The sequence below is a fragment of the Lycium barbarum genome, chromosome 7 (genome assembly GCF_019175385.1).
Source record: "Lycium barbarum isolate Lr01 chromosome 7, ASM1917538v2, whole genome shotgun sequence".
NCBI classification, from domain to species: domain Eukaryota; kingdom Viridiplantae; phylum Streptophyta; class Magnoliopsida; order Solanales; family Solanaceae; genus Lycium; species Lycium barbarum.
Window position 1 is genome coordinate 1,876,655 of NC_083343.1, and position 22,978 is coordinate 1,899,632.

Here is a 22,978-nt window from a genome sequence, read left to right on the forward strand (position 1 = left end):
GGGGAAAATGAGAAAAGAGATTAGGGTTTGTTTTAAAAAAAATATAAGGGGATGGGTTTGGACCGGGTCGGGTAACTTTGGGTTGGATCGGTCCGTTTTGAACATTGGGCTGGTATTTGAAATGTGGATTGGGCATAAAAAATGTGTTGGACTGAATTAAAATGGGCTAATTGATTTGGGCTAGTGAATTAAAAGAATAGGCTGGTTGAATTAAAATGTGGATTGGGGTTTTGTGAATTGGTCCGAAAATAGTATGAGTTGATTGGGATACTACATTTAAATAAAATACTTATTTAAATAACTTGTGTTAAAATATTACTTAATATAAAATATGCAATTATTAGTGCTCAGATAAAAAATGGCGTTGTAATAGCCGTGCAATAATATTTCGAAAATCCACAGTAAATAAACACTATTATTTAATTATGCAAAGATAAATGCGATGCGTTTGCGTAAGCTGGCAAAAATGCGCTGAAATGATAAAATGTGAGATATAATGCTATTAATAATAATAATAATAATAATAATAATCAGTATTGTAATAGGATAGTGAAACGCCGACATTGATAAAAGGCTAATAATTATAGTAAAATATAATATATATTTTTTAATTTTCCAAAAATGTTAGAAGCATAAATAGGTATTTCGGAGGAGAGGCGGGACAAAATTGGGTGTCAACATACCACTCTCACGATCCCCGTAAGGACCTCCAGCCTCGTTTACTCTCACGATCCCGATAAGAACCTCGGGCCTCGTGTATTCTCACGATCCCGGTAAGGATCTCAGGCCTTGTGTACTCTCTTCCTTATCATCACTTCCAATCAAGTCACAACACAACCATATAAGACTGCAAGCCAAAAAATCAGTCAATAATACCAACCTAGTCCATCCTAACTTCGTACTCGAAAGCGTACATACTTTCTCCGACAGTATCTAACTATACATATGTTTCTCTAATCGAAGTTTAACCAAAAAGGTAAGCCATAACCTACTCGAAGCCGAACGAGAGCCACGAACAATCAAACTTGAGCTTTACCCTACCAGAACGCTTCCAAACGATCGAAATCTATCGATTAAATATTCTATGTTAATAATTACAATTCCATCCACAAATAGGCTCACAATTCATAAATTCTCATATATATATATATATATATATATATATATATATATATATATATATATATATATATATATATATACACACACACACACACACATTTTTAGGACTAGGACTCGAAACTTTAATATAGGATTAACATCTCACTTTCCATCACGCAAATGCCACGAGTTTAAAGGTGTACATAGAATCCAATACCTGAATATTCAATTACTTATATCCAAAATATATAAAAAAAAATGGAACTTACTAACCTAATAACTTTGACCGAAGACGAAACCATAAGCAATTTTGAAAGCAGTGTTCGCGAAACCAGAGACAATTTTTAAGAACATTATTTATCGACCCTTAAGCCATTATACATGAAACCATAATCATTAGTCATTACTACCTCATAATTACTATCCATTATTTATCCAAAATTTTTACTCCCTCTGTAAAATTTTGAACCAGTAGAACCCAAGGTAGATAATGAATTCAACCCCCTAAATAGTATTAAAATAATATTTCTCCACAATGGTACACTACATATACGTACTACATGAATTCACTGTCACACTCTCATCTTGATAGGGCATGATGGGCACCCGACTCTCTTCAGAGTCGAGCGAACCCTTAAACATTCGCTTTACCAAAACCTGTCATTTCAAAAACTTTTAAAAACATGAAACTTTCCCAAATAGAGGTTATTACCTTTATACAGATTATGAAAAACTTTCAATCAATTACGTACTTTTTACCAACTGAAATCATCTGAAAATACATACTCTTTTAACATCTATAAATAATTCGCACTTCTCGACGCCCTATCCACAGGACACTGTCTGCAAAGTCTCTAACATACACAAAATACCATAACAAAAGTACTTGACTCGGCAATACTCCGAACTGAGATGGAGCTCGCCAATCCCGCTGGAACACCATCTAGCAAAGTCTTCTACTCATCTGGGTGTACCTGCGTAGCATGAAACGCAGCCCCCGAAGAAAGGGGGTCAGTACGGAATATGTACTAAATATGTAAAGCATCATTGAATCATAAACAAGGAAAGGCGTAATAGTAAACCAGTTTAAAAGCAACCCGGGAGTAACCTGGAACAGCATTATAATCCGTGCCATGTAGTACCTTCCACAAATTCTAAATTAAACAATGTGAGTGTAGTATCACAAAAGTCCCTTCGGACGGCCTCTTTCAGCATAATAATAATGATGGCCCCTTCGGGCATGCCGCTTCCGGCATAATAATAATGATGATGGCCCCTTCGGGAATGCCGGTTCCGACATAATGCTACCCTGGCCCCTTCGGGCATAATAATAATAATAATAATATGGAAAGTAAACATAAGTCGTAAATGAAATGAAATAGTATCTCGCACCCCCTTCGGAGTGGTTTTTGAAAGTTTAAATAGTAAAATCTCACACCCCGTTCGGAGTGGTTTTGAAAATCTGACTTTATGTTTCCTTTAGTATAAAACTAGTTTTCCTCGAAATTGTTAGTGAAACCACATGCACAACTCAATTGCCATAACGTAAACTGAGGCCATATGTTATACAGCACGCTCAGACATAAGCTGAGGCCATCGCACACTCAGTGATCAGCTGAGGCCATAGCACACTCAGACTTAAGCCGAGGCCATACGTTATATAGCACGCTCAGTCGCGTCATGAAATCATTTAGAAAAAAAAACTATTATGGACGTCATGTATGCAATCAAACCCTTTTCATTTGTCTCCTTCGAGACTCACAAATTTAAATATAAAATGCATAGGTAAGAGAAAGACCTTATGAATGTCCCCTTCGGGAATTAGTCAACATTATGAATTCGCACAACTTGAGAATGCCCCTTCGGGCTTAAGAGGTCAAAGAACTCAGGATATCCTACATCTAGGAATGAATTCATTATGGATATCGTTACGCTTCGCACTTGTCATAGATCATGTCAAAAAGAAGGAAAGAACAGCTTTACATACCTTTAGCGCTTATTTGTGAATCCCTTTTGCCTCGTCACTCTTTTAACCTAGAGACTTAACGAAATTCGGGCAGCACTTCCTCTATATATTCACCTGTCCCGAATTTCCAATTGCTCTCCTGTTGACACAGAAATACCAACAACAACATATGAACACAACCATAGCTTCAATTCTTTTAATTCAACAAGAACAACAACATGTCAAAACATCCCCCAACTATAACATAACGATGCCCGAAATTCTAGCGAACACTTACAATACACCAAGCAGCCCATATACACTTCTTATACCTTATTTTATGCAACCTTTTCAGCAAATTTAATGAAATACTACAGCAGCTACACCACAACTACATCATCTATCCATATGCAAGTAAACCACATTATTATCATTCTAATCCCTACAACAACCCACAACAAATTTAACTCCCACTCTAACCATTAAATTCCTTCATTCTCATCACATAATCCATGATAACAACAACAATAATCATATGAACATAATCATACCCTCAATCCTTTCAATTCAGCAAGGATAACAACATGTCCATATAACAACACAACTTTAAATTTAACCATTTAATTCCTCCATAATGCTACTAAGATCAATTCATCATTCTTACTCAAAACACCCCCCTTACACGGCTCAATTTATAATTCAACATCAACATACATAACCTTTTACTTTTAACACATAAATCACAACAATAATAACAACAACCACAATCAAACCAATTTCTAACTTAAACAACTTCAATTCTTTCCATTTCAACACCAACACTTAATCATGCAATTTTCATTCTTCCAATTCCACTTCATACAATTTTAATCTTTCCATTACCACACCATTAATCCAACTATACCATAAAGTGAGAAGATCTTACATTAATTTAATCGGAGCAAATTCTACACTCGCTTGCACCAATTGCACCGCCTCTTCTTTCTTCAATTTAAATCCTAACTTGCCGCTTCCTTTGGGACATTTAAATCACCTTGGAGATTTAATCAATTTTTTTTTTTAACAAGGTTGGCCGTGAACAGTGGCGGCCGTGAACAGTGCGCCGCCGTGAATAGTTTCTGTGTGAACAGTGGCACGTGAACAGTGCAGCCGTGACTCTCTCTCTCTCTCTCTTTAAGTTTGAGAGCTTCTCTCACTAACTCTATTTTGATGGATGAATTTTGTGAATGAATGGTGTATTATGAGTCATCTTATGGCTATATATATGTAGCCCATAACATTGACACATGTCCCACTAATTTACTTGGTTAACTTTAATTAATCAATATGTGCTACTTGATAACTTAATCATAGTTAAATAAATCCTTAATCTCCATTAATATTTTCATACTAGTTGAAACTTATAAACACTCGTGCACTAATTAAAATTGAGAATTAAAAGTTCCTATTACATATCCCAAAATAATCCCGTCCTTAACTTATGTCGATTAACTTATGAATAATTTGACGTATAAAAATACGGGGTATAACATTCACTCCCCTAAATAATATTAAAATAATATTTCTCCAGAATAGTACACTGCATATACTTACTACATGAATTCAATCCCTTAAATAATATTAAAACAGTATCTTTCCACAATAGTACACTGCATACACGTACTACCCATAATAATTGCAACATTCCACTACTATTTTCTCAATTTTCAGCTAAACGTGTAGCCTACTCATCAACCTAATGATTACTTTTTTTTTAAACTACTACTAGTACAGCAGTTTAATTCCATGGTCACGTGAATTGGGTTGAATAATTTACTTGCAATTGGTTATGTTTTCCCTTGTTGTGCAGAGTTTGTGCGCAGTCTTTTATTTTTCAACTGCTCCTAGGTTTCTTTCTTTTCTATGCAGTTAATGAATTTAGACTCTATGTAGTAGGTCTTCCACGGATGGACCACTAAGGATAAGTTGTGTGCGCCTAATCTGATTATTTATCACAGTAGCTTCCTTAATTCATTTATTCCCTTAACCACTTTGTCTACTTTGAAATTTACCCACTCCATTAAATAATATATTTACCAACTTATATCTTGTATGGGTGCAAATAATATTCCTATGAATAAACTATTCACACACATTAAGTAAGTATATATACAAAATTTTACCCGTCAATTAAATGACCGAGTCACCCATCACCGCAAGCTATAAACACCAAAATAGGGCCACGGGAAGGATGTATTAGGAATATTAGGTCTAAAATTGCTAGACGACCAAATGGGTCGTTACATCAGATACCAATCAAGCAATCGCTCGTCCTCGAGCGAACAAACGAAACTTGGTGAGAGGTAATACTTGAACCGCCAAATAACTGAGGGTATCTACTCTGCATATCTGCCTCGGTCTCCCAAGTAGCTTCCTCCACCAGACGATCCTTCCATTGAACTTTCACGGATGCTATTTCTTTGGTCTGCAACTTTCTAATCTGCCTATCTAATATTGCTATAGGCTCTTCCTCGTATGACAGATTCTCATCTAGCAACACCGAATGCCAATGAATGATATAAGACTCGTCTGAATGGTACTTCTTCAACATAGAAACATAAAAACTGGATGGACCCCCGACAGGCCTGGTGGCAAGGCCAACTCATATGCAACCTCGCCAATACGACGAAGGATCTCAAGTGGGCCGATATACCTGGGACTCAAATTACCCCTCTTCCCAAATCTCATGACACCCTTCATGGGTGAAACCTTCAACAAGATTTGCTCCCCCACCATAAACGCCATATCTCAGACCTTCCGATCCGCATACATCCTTTGTCTACTTTGGGCTGCCCGAAGCTTTTCCTAAATAAGCTTCACTTTATCCAATGATTCTCTCAATAGATCTGTACCCCATGGTCGAACCTCAAAAGCATCAAACCACCCGATAGGAGAACGACACCTCCTCCCATACAAGGCCTCAAACGGTGCCATGTTGATACTAGAATGGTAACTATTGTTGTACGGACTCAACCAAAGGCAAATATTGGTCCCAATGACCACCGAAATTGATAACGCAATCCCTCAACATGTCCTCAAGCACCTGGATAGTCCTTTCGGACTGTCCGTCAGTCTGGGGATGAAATGCAGTACTATGATCCAACTGAGTACCCAATTCTGCCTGCAAGGTCTGCCAGGAATGGGAAGTAAATTGAGTGCCTCGATCGGAGATAATAGAAATAGGAACCCCGTGCAACCGCATTATCTCACGAATGTAGATCTTGGCCAACCTCTCCGCATTATAAGTAACCTGAACCGGGATGAAATGTGCGGACTTGATCAACCTATCCACAATGACCCATATAGAGTCAAACTTTCCTAAGGTCTTCGGAAGACCCACAACAAAGTCTATGGCTATTCTCTCCCACTTCCACTCAGGAATGGGCATCCTCTGAAGCACGTCACCAGGTCTCTGGTGCTCATACTTAACCTGTTGACAATTTTCACATCGAACCACAAAGTCTGCAACATCACGCTTCATTTGACCCCACCAATAGTATTGCCTCAAATCACGATACATCTTGGTAGCACCTAGATGAATAGAATAGCGGGAGCTATGAGCCTCCTCTAGTATCACATGAATGAAATCACCGACCCGAGGAACGCATAGCCATCCCTTCATCCTCAAAACCCCCCTCACTATCAAGCACAGCCTCCTTGGCCTTACCTCGCAACACCTTGTCACGAATCTTACATAATTGAGGGTCCTCAAACTGTCTCGTCTTAATTTCCTCCAAGAGAGATGACCTCGCCTCAAGACAGGCAAATACCCGACCCGAATGTGAAAAATCCAATCGGACAAGACGGTTAGCCAGAGTCTGAACCTCCATGGCTAAGGAACGCTCAGACACCGCAAATCTCACCAAGCTACCCATACTCTCCTCCTTGCGACTCAAGGCATCTGCCACCACATTCGCCTTACCCGGATGGTAAAGTATGGTAATATCATAATCTTTCAGGAGCTCCATCCATCTACGCTGCTTGGAATTTAGATCTCTCTGAGTAAACACATGCTGCAAACTACGATGATCAGTGAACACCTCATAACGGACCCCATATAAATAATGCCTCCAGATCTTCAAGGCAAAAACCACTGCCAACAACTCTAAATCATGCGTAGGGTAGTTTCTCTCATGAACCTTCAACTGTCTCGAGGCATAGGCGATTACCTTGCCCTCCTGCATCAACACAGCGCCCAAAACAATACGGAATGCATCACAATAAATAGAGTAGCCCTTGCCCTCCAGGGGCAGTGCCAAAATCGGAGCTGCAGTCAACAAAGCCTTGAGCTTTTGAAAGCTCTCCTCATAACCATCAGACCACTGGAAGGGAACCTCCTTCTGATTCAAATTTTTCATAGGTGACGCAATAGCAGCAAACCCCTTCACAAACCGGTGATAATAACTGGCCAACCCCACAAAGCTACGAATCTCGATCACGGCCATGGGCCTCGGCCAATCTCTAACTGCCTCAATCTTTTTGGGATCAACCATGATCCCCTCTTTCGTCACAACATGGCCCAAGAATGCCACCGACTCCATCCAAAATTCACATTTAGAAAATTTTGCATAAAGCTCCTTCTCTTTCAACAAACCAAGGACAATCCTCAAGTGCTGCCCATGCTTCTCCCGGCTCTTTGAGTACACCAGAATGTCATCAATGAACACAATAACGAAGGAATATGTCATCAATGAACACAATAACGAAGGAATCCAAGTATGGCTTAAAAATTCCATTCATCAAAGTCATAAAAGTTGCGGGGGCATTCATAAGCCCGAAAGACATCGCCAGGAACTCGTAGTGACCAAAGCGAGTCCTAAAGGCCGTCTTGGGAATATCTTTTGCCCGAATCTTCAACTGATGGTAGCCCGATCTCAAGTCAATCTTTGAAAATACAGAAGCACTCTGAAGCTGGTCAAATAGATCATCAATGCGAGGAATAGGGTACTTGTGTCACGCCCCAAAACCTACCCTAGACGTGACCGGCATCCGACGTCATGAACAACATCAGAAGAACCTAAACAATGCAATAATAACACTTGAACCCGCCAGGTTCATAATTCACCTCCAGCAGTTTATAAAATAAATGTAACATCAAGTTTCTTTTTAATAATATTTCCTTATTAAATTAAACAAAGTTATAAATAAATGCATATATCAGGATCATAATTATGAAATAAGATCAGCGGAAGTCTAATATAAGTAATAGTCATAAACGTGGCAACCACCCAGTAAGTCCTACGAGACTTTGACAATCTACCCACAATTCTGACCACTATCTATGGAGCTTCTAAGAGACACAACAATCATCTAACTTCGGGACGCAGCCCAGAAATCTAGAATAGTAAATGAAATAGGAAGTGTCCCACGAACAAGGATAGGGGCTCACCAAATCAACAGCAGCAGCAAGCTCTCCTAAGCATCGAGAGTATCACGAACCTGCTCTTCTCCGTTACCTAACATACCATCAAAAACAACAATGGTATGCCTGAGTACTTTCGTACTCAGTGAGTGCCTCGGGGACAACAAGTATTATAAAAATAAAATATAATAATACATAAAGAAATCAGTTCTGAAATGATAGTATTAAAAAACAGTCATTCCACTTTGTCATTCTTAATATCATTTGTTAAACAGTTTACAAAGCCATTAATCGATATAAAAACAGGTATTCAGCATGTGTATCTCAATAAGAATTATTAAAATCGATTACAAAGCCTTTTGTCAAGTTACAACTTCAAATATGCCTTTCAAATTGATCATGATTGTCAACAACAGTTCCATGAGAGAATGAGAATATCACACATGCCAATACAGGCCCAAGAATCAATCATATCGCGCATAGCGCACCACACCGGATTATATAATTCTCGGTGGCTATCCTTCCTCCTGAATAGCTAGGCATACATCACACCTCAGGTAGCGAACCCAGCGGTGGCTATCCTTCCCCCCGAATAGCTAGGCTTGAATCACACCCCGGGTAGCGAACCCGGTAGTGGCCACTCCTCCTCCCGAATAGGTAGGCAATTACCACACTAGGATCCATAGTGACTACCCTTCCTCCTGAGTAGCTAGGCATATATACACCGAAATATGAAGTCCTCGGTGACCACTCATCCTCCCGAATGGCTAGGCGTAAGCACACCGGAATATGAAAACCTCGGTGACCCCTCATCCTCCCAAATGGCTAGGAGTAAGCACGCCGGAATATGAAATTCCCGGTGACCACTCATCCTCCCGAATGGCTAGGCGTAAGCACAGCGGAATATGAAAACCCCGATGACCACTCATCCTCCCGAATGGCTAGGCAAAATCACATCCACAGAATTCATAGTATAAAAGCCGAATTACAATTCATCCCAAGGTAATCACATCACCATGTACCATTAAGGTTCATTATGCCATATCGTAAAGATAAATCATTTCAAAGAATGTTTTGAAAACGTATAACTTCTTTACGAAAGATTCCACATCCTAATTCATCAATGAGAATATCATTACCAACCCTTAACCATCATTATTAAGCATCTCCTATAGAGGAAAACATTCATAATATCACATACATATGTAGGGTTTGTTACAATCTAGGTTTAATGTGGGTTTGTCCCCTCACACACATTAACCATTAATCAAACCTATACTAGATTTCAAGAGCGTAAAACTAATTCATCATATCGTTCAAAACATGCTTTTATAAAGAATCGATCTTTCAAGAGAGTTTTCCCTTTTTATCATTAGGGTTTTGTATGAAATGTTCACCCTTTTTTTTCAATAAAGAACTTTCGAGAAAAAGACATATATCCGTAATATGGTTTATAAAAGAGAGACGTACAAATCACCTTCATAGTCAAAAAGAATTTTCAAAAGAGACATACAAATTACCTTCATAGTCAAAAGGGTTTCCAAAATAAGGTTTTTAAAAGGGAGACGTACAATTCACAACCAAAGAGTTCGTAAAAACTGATAGAAACAGTATGTTCAAAAGAGACATACAAATCACAACCAAAGAGTTCGTAAAAACCGATAGAAATAGTATGTTCAAAAGAGACATACCTTAATTTGTTAAACAAGGTTTAACAAATCACTTTTCTAATGAAGAACACCCAAACCCTAGCTTGAATCACACTGGGAAGAATTATGTTGCAAACCCTAGGTTTTGGTCACAAAAATCATGTTAAGAATCATGGGTTTGATGTTAGAATGATTTAGTAATGTTAAGAATGTCCTTACCTTTGATTTGAAGACTTGGGGGAATGATTTTCGTCCTTAGGGTTGGTTAGGAAGTGGAGGAATAAACAAAACAAGGGTCTTATTTATATTTTTCTGGTGAAAACGGGCCAAAGGACGCCTCTGAAGGACGGACCGTCCTTCGTGTTACAGACCGTCCTTCGTGTTACGGACCGTCCTTTGGACCGTCCCTTAGTGGAAATTTCCAGAGAGTTTCTGGAAATTTTTGAGACGTTACGGTTCATGTTACGGCCCGTAACACATGTTACGGCCCGTAACACATGTTACGGTCCGTAACGTCTCACCGTAACACATGCAACATTTCCAGCGAAGACAGGCTTCAGTAAAACGGGTATAAATATTTGTACGCAGCTTTGTTTGGACTGGGCGACCTACCGTTGGAAAGCTATTTCAAAGATATACAACTTGCATCAAGGAAGTGTTTCCAAATTCGCAACACATTTTCATGAAAATCGCCCAGAAGATAGACCTACCAAAACTTAGGCAAATTTAAGAGCCCTTAAGAACTTCACTAGTTGGTTTGACTTCAAAACGACCATCCTCCACCCGAATTCATCAAGAATGGATTCATATAGATATAATATCATCTTAATACAAGATTTTTACACATTCACACCTAGTTCAAGTTTACGAGGCGTTACAACTTGTTGCTAATAGTCACCTTGTTCAGCTGTCGATAGTCAATACACATCCTCATAGTACCATCTTTCTTCTTCACAAATAACATAGGAGCACCCCAAGGGGAGACACTCGGTCAAATGAATCCCTTGTTCAGAAGATCTTGAAGTTGCTCCTTCAATTCTCTCAACTCAGTCGACGCCATCCTATAAGGTGCAATAGAGATAGGACGAGTGCCCGGCTCCAAATCTATACAAAAATCGATATCATGATCGAGTGGCATACCTGGTAAATTGGCAGAAATCACCTCTGCAAATTCACAAACCACTGGCACCAACTCAAGAGACGGGGAATCTGCACTAGTATCACGAACATGCGCTAAGTAAGATAAGCAACCCTTATCCACAACTTCTTTGCATGAAGGTAGGAAATAATCTTTCTCGGGGCAGGGTTAGGAGTACCCCTCAACTCTAATCTAGGAATCCCGGGCATGGCCAAAGTAACAGTCTTGGCATGACAGTCCAAGATGGCGTGATATGGAGATAACTAAGTCATGCCCGATATAATGTCAAAGTCTAACATGTCCAGGATCATCAAATCTACCCACGTGTCATACCCCATGAAAGTAACTAGACAATTTCGATAGACTCTATCAACCAACACGGAATCCCCAACCGGAGTATACACATATATAAGTAGGTAAAGATGGTCACAAGTCAAATCCCAACCCACAGAGTGATAAGTAGACACATATGAATAAGTAGACCCTGGATCAAATAAAACCGAAGCCGGCCGACGACGAACAGAAATAGTACCTGAGATCACAAAATCTGAAGCCTCTGCTTCTGGTCTACCCAGAAAAGCATAACACTGCGCGCCACCCCGCCCGCTCTGAACAGACTGTACCCCACCTCTGGATCCATGAGTACCACCTCTCCCAGACTGGTGTCCTCATCTCGATGACTGAAAACCACCGCGACCTGACTGAGCCCCGCCCCTCCCTGAAGAACCACCCCGGGGACCAGTAGACGCCGGAGTCCTCGGAGCCTGAAACCTGGAACCCTGTTGAGCCCCACTCTGTCTAGCATGAGGGAAAAATCTAGAAATGTGCCCCGAATCGCCACAACCCCAGCAAACCCTAGGCTCGAAAGAGTGATGAATGGAGGTTAAAGATCAAGAACGGGCTCTCATGGGCAGCTGACCTAGAAAATGAACCTCCCTGAGACTGGCCAGCCCCATATCCACCCTGTCTGGGATGACCACTAGAAGAAGTCTGCAAAGCTGACTGCACCGGACGATTGGGACCGAATGATAGGACCTCGAAGACTAACCCCCACCGCGATAACTAAAAGAGCCACTATACTGCCCCTGATAACGGGCCTTCTTCTCACTCGATCCTCCCTGAGCTCGGACCTGGGCAACCTCAATACTAATGGCATGAACAACAACCTTCTGCCAAAAAGCCTCAGGAGTCGCATGTTGAATACAGTGAACATTCACAAATCTACGGACCCTCTCCTCATCCGTTAGAATCATATGGGTAGCATACCTTGCCAAAAATAGAAACCTAGCCTTATACTCGGCTACAGACATCCCCCTATGCTGAAGGTGAGTAAACGCCTCCATACGCTGCTCTATCAAGGGGCGAGGTACATACTTGTCAAGAAAATCTGATGGAACTGAGCCCCAGTGAGAGGAGGCGAATCAACTCCATGGGTCTCCACAATACCCATCTGGTATAGACGTTCATGCATATCTACAATAAACTCGCATGCATCCTCACTCCGGGCGCTGTGAAACTTGGGTGGCTCCATCTTCAGGAACCTTCAAATAAGCTCCTGATCACGATGAGTCAATGTCTGTAAAGCAACTAGCCTCGGAATGCCCTCGGGGACACGAAATCTATCCATTCGCGGGGCCATAGCAGCAGCAGGTTGCATCCCAAGAGTCTGTCCCTGCTCCGGAGTGTGCAGACCCGCCTGAGTGTGAGAACCTCCAGTAGCAGCACCCCCAGCAATCCGCTGACCCTCCAAATGAAGAAGAATACGGGCCAACGTATCCTGAACCGCTGGGTCTAACATATACTCGGGGTGAGTCTGGGCTGCCCCCAAACCTCCCCCAGCCTGCTCCTCAATCTCGGGCTCACGCTCAGGAGATAGCGAGGGTGCCCCTTTCTGTCCAGCTGCAGGAGCCCTGTCCCTGGCTGGTGCAGTACCGCGACCTCTGGTACGGCCACGACCCCTAGCTCGTCCTCGACCTCTACCTCGAGTGCCGCCCACAACAACGGTCTCGGGCTCAACATCCCTCGCATGACCAGCTCGTGTATTCATCACCATCTGAGACAAAATAGAGAGGAATCAGATAATTCAAGTGTTCCAGATACCAATCAGAATAAAGTAGCATAAAAGAATCAAGAAAATTGAGGTTTCCTAAATGCCTTATAGCCTCTCACAGATAAGTACGGAGCTCATCGTACCCATCCACAAGACTCTACTAGGCATGCTCTTGTACTTATAGACCGGGTAACCTAAGCTCTGATACCAACTTGTCATGACCCAATTTTCGCTAAGTCGTGCGGGCACCTACCATATCCCAACTCGGTAGGAGAACCCTTCCCTTAATCAGTTATACGACAATAATTACTAAATAAAGCGAAATTAATGAAGAGTCTAACATATATTATAAATACCAAGTGCGGAATTCCGAATTCTAAATACCACCCAAGGAAAATGGTCAGAAATAGTACAAGAGCCACTGATCAACGTGTCTGAATAATACATGAGTCTCAAAACTAGGACTACTGTCTAAGGATCAAAGTAAGACAAGTAGTAAAGAAGGAGTCCCAGGGGTGGCGGACTCGTCCAATAAGCTCACCCTATCAAACTCCGCAGATAGCCTCGGGATCAATGTCGAGGTGCAGAAGTGGTATCGATCTCATACTCTGCACTCAGAAAGAATGCAGCAAGGTAGGGTCAGTACAAACACAAGTACTGGTAGATATCATAGGCCGACAACAATTAGCTAATATATACACAAGAAGAAACTGAAAAATAAACATGCTCGCAATCCGGTACAAGTAAACATCACAATCCAATATATCAGTACAACTATAGAAGGACATGTACAGAAATCCTAGGCATAAAAGGATGATATGAAGAATGAATACGCAACGCAAGGCAATACAATACAATGCAATGCCCGTACACACATGCTATGACGGTGTAGATCGTCGCCCAACAGCCATGACCCATGGGGGACCCGCGAAGTCCATGTACCACTCTCACGATCCCGTTAAGGACCTCGGGCCTCATTTACTCTCCCGATCCCTGTAAGTACCTCGGACCTCGTGTATTCTCATGATCACGGTAAGGACCTCGGGGCTCGTGTACTCTCTTCCTTATCATCACTTCCAATCAAGTCACAACACAACCATATAAGGCTACAAGCCAACAAAGCAGTCAACAATACCAACCTAGTCCATCCTAACTTCGTACCCGAAAGCGTACATACTTTCTCCGATAGTATCTAACTAAACATATGTTTCGCTAATCGAAGTCTAACCAAAAAGGTAAGCCATAACCAACCTCGAAGCCGAACGAGAGCCACGAACAATTAAACTTGAGCTTTACCCTTCTAGAACGCTTCCGAACGATCAAAATCTAACGATTAAATATCTATGTTAATAAATTACAATTCCATCCACAAATAGGCTCACAATTCATAAATTCTCATATATATATATATGTACACATTTTTAGGACTAGGACTGAAACCTTCAATTACCCCAAAATCTTAATATAGGATTAACATCTCACTTTCCACGACGCAAATACCACGAGTTTAAAGGTGTACATAGAATCCAATACCCGAATATTCAATTACTTATATCCAAAATATATTAAAAAAATGGAATTTGCTAACCTAATAACTATGACCGAAGACGAAACTATAAGCAATTTTGAGAGGAGTGTTCGCTAAACCAGAGACAATTTTTAAGAACATTATTTATCGACCCTTAAGCCATTATATATGAAACCACAATCATTAGTCATTACTACCTCATAATTACTGTCCATTATTTATCCAAAATTTTACTCCCTCGGTAAAATTTTGAAACCTGTAGAACCCAAGGTAGATAATGAATTCAATCCCCTAAATAGTATTAAAATAATATTTCTCCACAATGGTACACTGCATATACGAACTACATCAATTCACTCCCCTAAATAATATTAAAATAATATTTCTCCACAATAGTACACCGCATATACTTACTACATGAATTCAATCCCTTAAATAATATTAAAATAGTATCTTTCCACAATAGTACACTGCATACACGTACTACCCATAATAATTGCAACATTCCACAACTATTTTCTCAATTTTCAGCCAAACATGTAGCCTGCTCATCAACCTAATGATTACTTTTTTTTTTAACTACTACTAGTACAGACTACTAATACAACAATTTAATTCTATGATCACGTGAATTTGGTTGAATAATTTACCTGCAATTGGTTATGTTTTCCCTTGTTGTACAGAGTCTGTGCGCAGTCTTTTATTTTTAAACTGCTCCTACGCTTCTTTCTTTTCTATGCGGTTAATGAATTTAGACTCTATGTAGTAGGTCTTCCACAGATGGGCCACTAAGGAGAAGTTGTATGGGCCTAATCTGATTATTTATCACAGTAGCTTCCTTAATTCATTTATTCCCGTAACCACTATGTCTACTTTAAAATTTACCCACTCCATCAAATAATATATTTACCAACTTATACCTTATATGGGTGCAAATAATATTCCTATGAATAAACTATTCACACACATTAAGTAAGTATATATACAAAATTTTACCCGTCAATTAAATGACCGAGTCACCCATCACTGCAAGCTATAAACACCAAAATAGGGCCACGGGAAGGATGTTTTAGGAATATTAGGTCTAAAATTGCTAGACGACCAAATGGGTCGTTACAGCTTTGATTTTGTTGCACTACATAATTTAGACACATAAAAAAATAGTGGAGAAGGTAATCATGATAGCCAAAGACAAAAAACGGAAAGATTCGTTGAACAAAGCAAAGGATAGAAGACATTTTCAGAAAAAGAGGCTTTATTAAAAGTAGCTTTAATAAAGCAGCAACAGTAAATGAACAGATCAGCAAACGGGCAAGAATATAAAGCTTCTTTTTTTAAAAATTCACGTGACGATGGGGCTCAAAGAGCACCCGGCTGAACTCAAAAGATTCTTTCATATTTTGAAATCCGGAGTTGAAGTCCGCTAGACGCCTATAAATAAGGGCATTTGTGAAGGAGCAAAGACATCACCAAGAACATCATCAACAAAACCTCCCAAGATAAAATCCATATTCCCCTTATGTTTCATCAAATGCCTCAATCCCTTTTCCAGTCCAAAATCCCTGTAATATAAACTTCTATTGTAAAATAGTATTAAGTTTTCAGTAATTTTCTCGTAGTGTGAAGTAGTTTTTGGGGTTCCCCGAAAGGGAAATCTCCCTCTATTTTCGAGTCATGCAAGTTTTATTAACTATGTTTCTGTATTATTTTCCATGTTTATATAAATATTATGTTTTAAGTAATCACTTGTTATTATGAATCTGTTACTCTTAGTAAATGGTTATTCTCTTAACTTCTTAATAAACCCGATGGATTAACCTGTAAATTCCTAGGTGATAAAGAGGCCGTTTTAATGTCCAAAAATGATAGAGGACGATGTTGGTCATGGCCGGGGTGTAGTTAAAGTTATTAAGAACAAAGGTTAAGAGAAAGAGATGAACAGTGTAACAAGATTCATGACTGGACAAAGTCTAGATTATTAAAAAAAAAGAAAAAAAAAACGTAAACAATGGGAGATAAACAGAAACTTAGAAATATAATTACATGATAAGAGGAAAGGTAGGGGTGAGAAAGTACCGAGTAGGATTGTTTAAACATTTGATAAAAACCACATCATACCAAAATCTTAATATAGGATTAACATCTCACTTTCCATGACGCAAATACCACGAGTTTAAAGGTGTACATAGAATCCAATACCCGAATATTCAATTACTTATATCCAAAATATATAAAAAAAAATGGAATTTGCTAACCTAATAACTATGACCGAAGATGAAACCATAAGCAATTTTGAGAGGAGTGTTCGCTAAACCAGAGACAATTTTTAAGAACATTATTTATCGACCCTTAAGCCATTATACATGAAACCACAATCATTAGTCATTACTACCTCATAATTACTGTCCATTATTTATCCAAAATTTTTACTCCCTCGGTAAAATTTTGAAACCTGTAGAACCCAAGGTAGATAATGAATTCAATTACCCCAAAATCATAATATAGGATTAACATCTCACTTTCCATGACGCAAATACCACGAGTTTAAAGGTGTACATAGAATCCAATACCCGAATATTCAATTACTTATATCCAAAATATATAAAAAAAAAATGGAATTTGCTAACCTAATAACTATGACCGAAGACGAAACCATAAGCAATTTTGAGAGGAGTGTTCGCTAAACCAGAGACAATTTTTAAGAACATTATTTATCGACCCTTAAGCCATTATACATGAAACCACAATCATTAGTCATTACTACCTCATAATTACTGTCCATTATTTATCCAAAATTTTTACACCCTCGGTAAAATTTTGAAACCTGTAGAACCCAAGGTAGATAATGAATTCAATCCCCTAAATAGTATTAAAATAATATTTCTCCATAATGGTACACTGCATATACGAACTACATCAATTCACTCCCCTAAATAATATTAAAATAATATTTCTCCACAATAGTACACCGCATATACTTACTACATGAATTCAATCCCTTAAATAATATTAAAATAGTATCTTTCCACAATAGTACACTGCATACACGTACTACCCATAATAATTGCAACATTCCACAACTATTTTCTCAATTTTCAGCCAAACATGTAGCCTGCTCATCAACCTAATGATTACTTTTTTTTTAACTACTACTAGTACAGACTACTAGTACAACAATTTAATTCTATGGTCACGTGAAATTGGTTGAATAATTTACCTGCAATTGGTTATGTTTTCCCTTGTTGTGCAGAGTCTGTGCGTAGTCTTTTATTTTTAAACTGCTCCTACGCTTCTTTCTTTTCTATGCGGTTAATGAATTTAGACTCTATGTAGTAGGTCTTCCACGGATGGGCCACTAAGGAGAACTTGTATGGGCCTAATCTGATTATTTATCACAGTAGCTTCCTTAATTCATTTATTCCCTTAACCACTATGTCTACTTTAAAATTTACCCACTCCATCAAATAATATATTTACCAACTTATACCTTATATGGGTGCAAATAATATTCCTATGAATAAACTATTCACACACATTAAGTAAGTATATATACAAAATTTTACCCGTCAATTAAATGGCCGAGTCACCCATCACTGCAAGCTATAAACACCAAAATAGGGCCACGGGAAGGATGTTTTAGGAAAATTGCTAGACGACCAAATGGGTCGTTACAGCTTTGATTTTGTTGCACTACATAATTTAGACACATAAAAAAAATAGTGGAGAAGGTAATCATGATAGCCAAAGACAAAAGACGGAAAGATTCGTTGAATAAAGCAAAGGATAGAAGACATTTTCAGAAAAAGAGGCTTTATTAAAAGTAGCTTTAATAAAGCAGCAACAGTAAATGAACAGATCAGCAAACGGGCAAGAATATAAAGCTTCTTTTTAAAAAATTTCACGTGACGATGGGGCTCAAAGAGCACCCGACTGAACTCAAAAGATTCTTTCATATTTTGAAATCCGGAGTTGAAGTCCGCTAGACGCCTATAAATAAGGGAATTTGTGAAGGAGCAAAGACATCACCAAAAACATCATCAACAAAACCTCTCAAGATAAAATCCATATTCCCCTTCTCTATCATCAAATGCCTCAATCCCTTTTCCAGTCCAAAATCCCTGTAATATAAACTTCTATTGTAAAATAGTATTAAGTTTTCAGTAATTTTCTCGTAGTGTGAAGTAGTTTTTGGGGTTCCCCGAATGGGAAATCTCCCTCTATTTTCGAGTCATGCAAGTTTTATTAACTATGTTTCTGTATTATTTTCCATGTTTATATAAATATTATGTTTTAAGTAATCACTTGTTATTATGAATCTGTTACTCTTAGTAAATGGTTATTCTCTTAACTTCTTAATAAACCCGATGGATTAACCTGTAAATTCCTAGGTGATAAAGAGGCCATTTTAATGTCCAAAAATGATAGAGGACGATGTTGGTCATGGCCGGGGTGTAGTTAAAGTTATTAAGAACAAAGGTTAAGAGAAAAGAGATGAACAGTGTAACAAGATTCATGACTGGACAAAGTCTAGATTATTAAAAAAAAAAGAAAAAAAAACGTAAAAAATGGGAGATAAACAGAAACTTAGAAATATAACTACATGATAAGAGGAAAGCTAGGGGTGAGAAATTACCGAGTAGGATTGTTTAAACATTTGATAAAAACCACATTATATTTTATACTGAATTCTTTGAAATTTTAAAACATCGAAAAAACATAACCCCCCTCTCACTTATATATATGTGTGTGTGTATTCATGTTCATGACCAGATTTCAGTTTCAGTTTCAGCTCTCATCATGTTATTTCATGTGTCATGTTTTTTTCATTCAGTTGCTTTACACACCAGTACATTCAATGTGCTGACGTCCCCTTTTATTGCCCGGGGCCCTTCATTTCACAATGCAGGTACGGATTTACAGGACGACGCATCTGCTCAGTAGGATCATCCACGTATCAGCTTTTGGTGAGCCCCATCTTCTTCTAAGTTTAGTCATTATTTATATTTATGTCAGTTATGCAGTTAAGGTATGCTAGAGGCCTTGTCCCAGTAAGTATGTTCTACAGTCCAGGTTCATGATAGAGGTTTCATAGACTAGTCAGTTATGTTATGTCGGATATTCGGAGTCGTCTAGCCATTTTGGCTCATTATTATTATGTTTATTCAGACTATTCTGCAATATGATATTATGATATTTTCTGACTTATGATTTATGGTCCCACACTTCACTTAACTTATGCATGCTCATCGGTTATTTTGCAACAATTCATGCCCATGTTGAGTCAGCAAGCCATGTGATTCGCTCAGTCACATGCAGTCAGGCATCGAATGTCGTGTTACACCCAGGCCATGGTTCAGGGCGTGACATAAAAGGTTTAGAATTGTTGATGTTTATGGCAATTGAATCGCGATAGCGTTCATTATCCATGAAAGTTTATAAATTTGTTTAGAAGCTGAAATATCATAATATGAGTGTTTTACTCCAAATTTCAGAATTTATTTACATGATTTATTATGTTTTAAATCATGATAACTAGAAGTATGTTCAAGAACTCATGAGAAGCATGTTCTGTTTTACACTATTAAGATTTGAATACTATAATGGTTTGTGAACTGTGTCACATTTTAAAAAAAATCAACTCAAGGGATTAAGAAACATTTTAGAAAAGAGTTTGATCCAAGAGATCATAAAAGGGTTTGTAGCCATAGTCAGATCGTGATTTACCCCAACGGTATTCGTGTTAGAGTAGGAGATTTTAGTGTGTCGTCGGTTCAGACACTTGTCCTAGTGAGATGTAAAACACGAACATGCTAAAATCTTGTACCGAGTGGTACCTCGAGGATGAGTCCAGTAGATCGGGTTAGAATCAATCCCATGCTGATCAAATTGTGAGTATTACAGAATGTGCCAGTCAAATAATACACTCCATGAAAGAAAGAAAGAAAGAAAGAAAGAAAGAAAGAAAACTTTTTTAAATATTATGTTCGAGAAAATACTTTTGCGCAAAAGTAATATTATTTGCGCATGCTTGTTGCTTTAGAGAAATCTCAGATTACTTCTACGTACATCATGTTTTTTAAGCACCGCTCCAGCTTTAGTGAGAAAACAGTACCAATAGTTAGTGTACAAGTGTTCTCTTTATGGAACCTACATTGGCCTATGTCCATGTAGGCGGATATATAATAGGAACTAACAAACCACAAGTTAGGTTCTCCCTCACTCCAGAAACAATTGGTGAGCTCTGCATTATTTTGTGGTCAATTAGATTATGGTATTGTATAGCACATATTATTATTTTTCAGTATTCCAGAAGTTATTTTAAAGTTATATTAGAGCTAAACATTCGTTCAGATGATAAGTATGGAACACATATTTGTATTTGAAATATATTTTATGTATAGTCGCATAAGAATGACAGAGCTAAAACGGTTCAAATAGAGCAGAATGTTCGCTCGATCAAGTTAAGGCATGAATGCCAACCATAGTTCGTTTAGAAGACATGTTGTGATAGAAGGTGCTTAAACGTGTGTGATTGAAATACAATGAAAGACAGTACACGATAATTTTTCATTAAAACATACATGAACCTTGTACAAGATTAAAAGAGGATCAACGTGTCACAACTTATTCAGTGTGCTAACGGCTACTAGAGGCCAAGAACACAACATTATAAGCTACCCTTTAAGAAAGGCAACACTTTATTATTTTGTGTGACATTTAATACTTAATCTGTCTTAATTACTCCATCATGATGTCTTCTTCAAGCAAAGCTTCAGTCAAAGTTTTTGCTTCCTCAGGCATAGTCATCTCAGCTTCATTTGAAATATTATCAAATACACATGGCATAGTGCATAGGCACCTTCTTTGGAGTTTGCTACAATGTCCATCCGTAAACTTCTCCTTGATGCAAGCTTTTCTGCATGGCGAGTCGGTAATGCATAATCCTTCGAAAGTCTTGCTTTTTGCTTTGCAAATGTTCTGAGCTTGCACCTCTACAAATCATTCACAAGTACTTACAAATGTTAGAAGAAGAAAAAAATCGAAAGAAATATTCACCACTAAAAATAGGAATTAGACATAGATAAATTATGTAGTTAAACAACAAAATGCATTATTAATCCTATTTAGCTAAAAATAAACTAAGAGCTATTTAGTGACAGACTAGCGACAAGCTTCTTAGCTAAATCCAACTTTTTATGTAGTGATTGCTTGTATACCATTTAGAGGAATTACAATAAAAAAATATTTCACGATTTTGAAAACCGTCAATCATCTATAGTGAACTTTTAAACTGTGAATTCATTTACTATCCTTAAAGAAAAATTACTTGTACACTCTTTGGAGGAATACATACAAGTTTCTTCATCATTAATTCCTCAAAGCCAAACATAACAAACCATTGAAATAGAGTAATATTACGCATTAATTTTTTTATTATTTGTATGAGGATTTAATTTAGAGGAATAGATGGAGACAAACCATAGGCAACAAAGAGCATCATTGCCAAGACCAGAAATGCCATGAAGCAAACGGAGCGAGCCATTGTCTCTTTGGATGAGTGAAAAAGAGAAGAAATATTAATTTTAATAATAAGAAAGATTGCAATTCAGAGTTGTGAATGAACACTAACACAATAGATCTATTTATAGGCAGTGAAAGAATAGTAACTAAGCTTTAACTCATCTGTCGAAGCGAAAAAAAATAGTAGATAAGTTTAGTGGGCAATATATCAATAACCCAAAAAACATGTTCCTCATGGGCTTCAAGTTTTTTGGTCAATTTATCCGTCATTACATTTTTGAAATCCCACAATGGGAAGTTCGACTAATTAATTCGAATTTGCCTATGGAAATCCTACTATGGTATGTAAAATATTTCCTATTAAATGCAATTGCTTTTCCAGGACTCGAACTGGAAATATATGATTAGAATAAACAATTATTTTCCATGTCATTATAACCTTTCATAATAGTAAAAAGTTGGCAATAGACGTACTCTTATTAAGCCCACCTACTCTATTGTGAGAATGAAGTCAATGAGCCATAGTAATTGTTACTTTGTTTAGCATAATTTGATTTGGCATACAGTTTACTAATTAATTTTTTTTTTTTGAATTGTGATCTGAAGTATGTCATGATATACGCGTTGTCATAAAAGTTTTAAAAT

The 22,978-nt window shown here is 38.1% G+C and overlaps 1 protein-coding gene across 1 annotated transcript; it reads right to left on the reverse strand.

Moving 5' to 3' along the window:
- Nucleotides 1–21,350: 21,350 nt before the first annotated feature.
- LOC132602866 (defensin-like protein) lies at nt 21,351–22,450 on the reverse strand. Its single transcript, XM_060315655.1, has 2 exons — nt 22,292–22,450; nt 21,351–21,804 (listed from the first exon to the last, which is right to left on the reverse strand). Exons 1-2 carry the CDS (start codon nt 22,353–22,355, stop codon nt 21,551–21,553), a joined length of 318 nt encoding a protein of 105 aa, XP_060171638.1. The 5' UTR covers nt 22,356–22,450; the 3' UTR covers nt 21,351–21,550.
- Nucleotides 22,451–22,978: the final 528 nt, after the last annotated feature.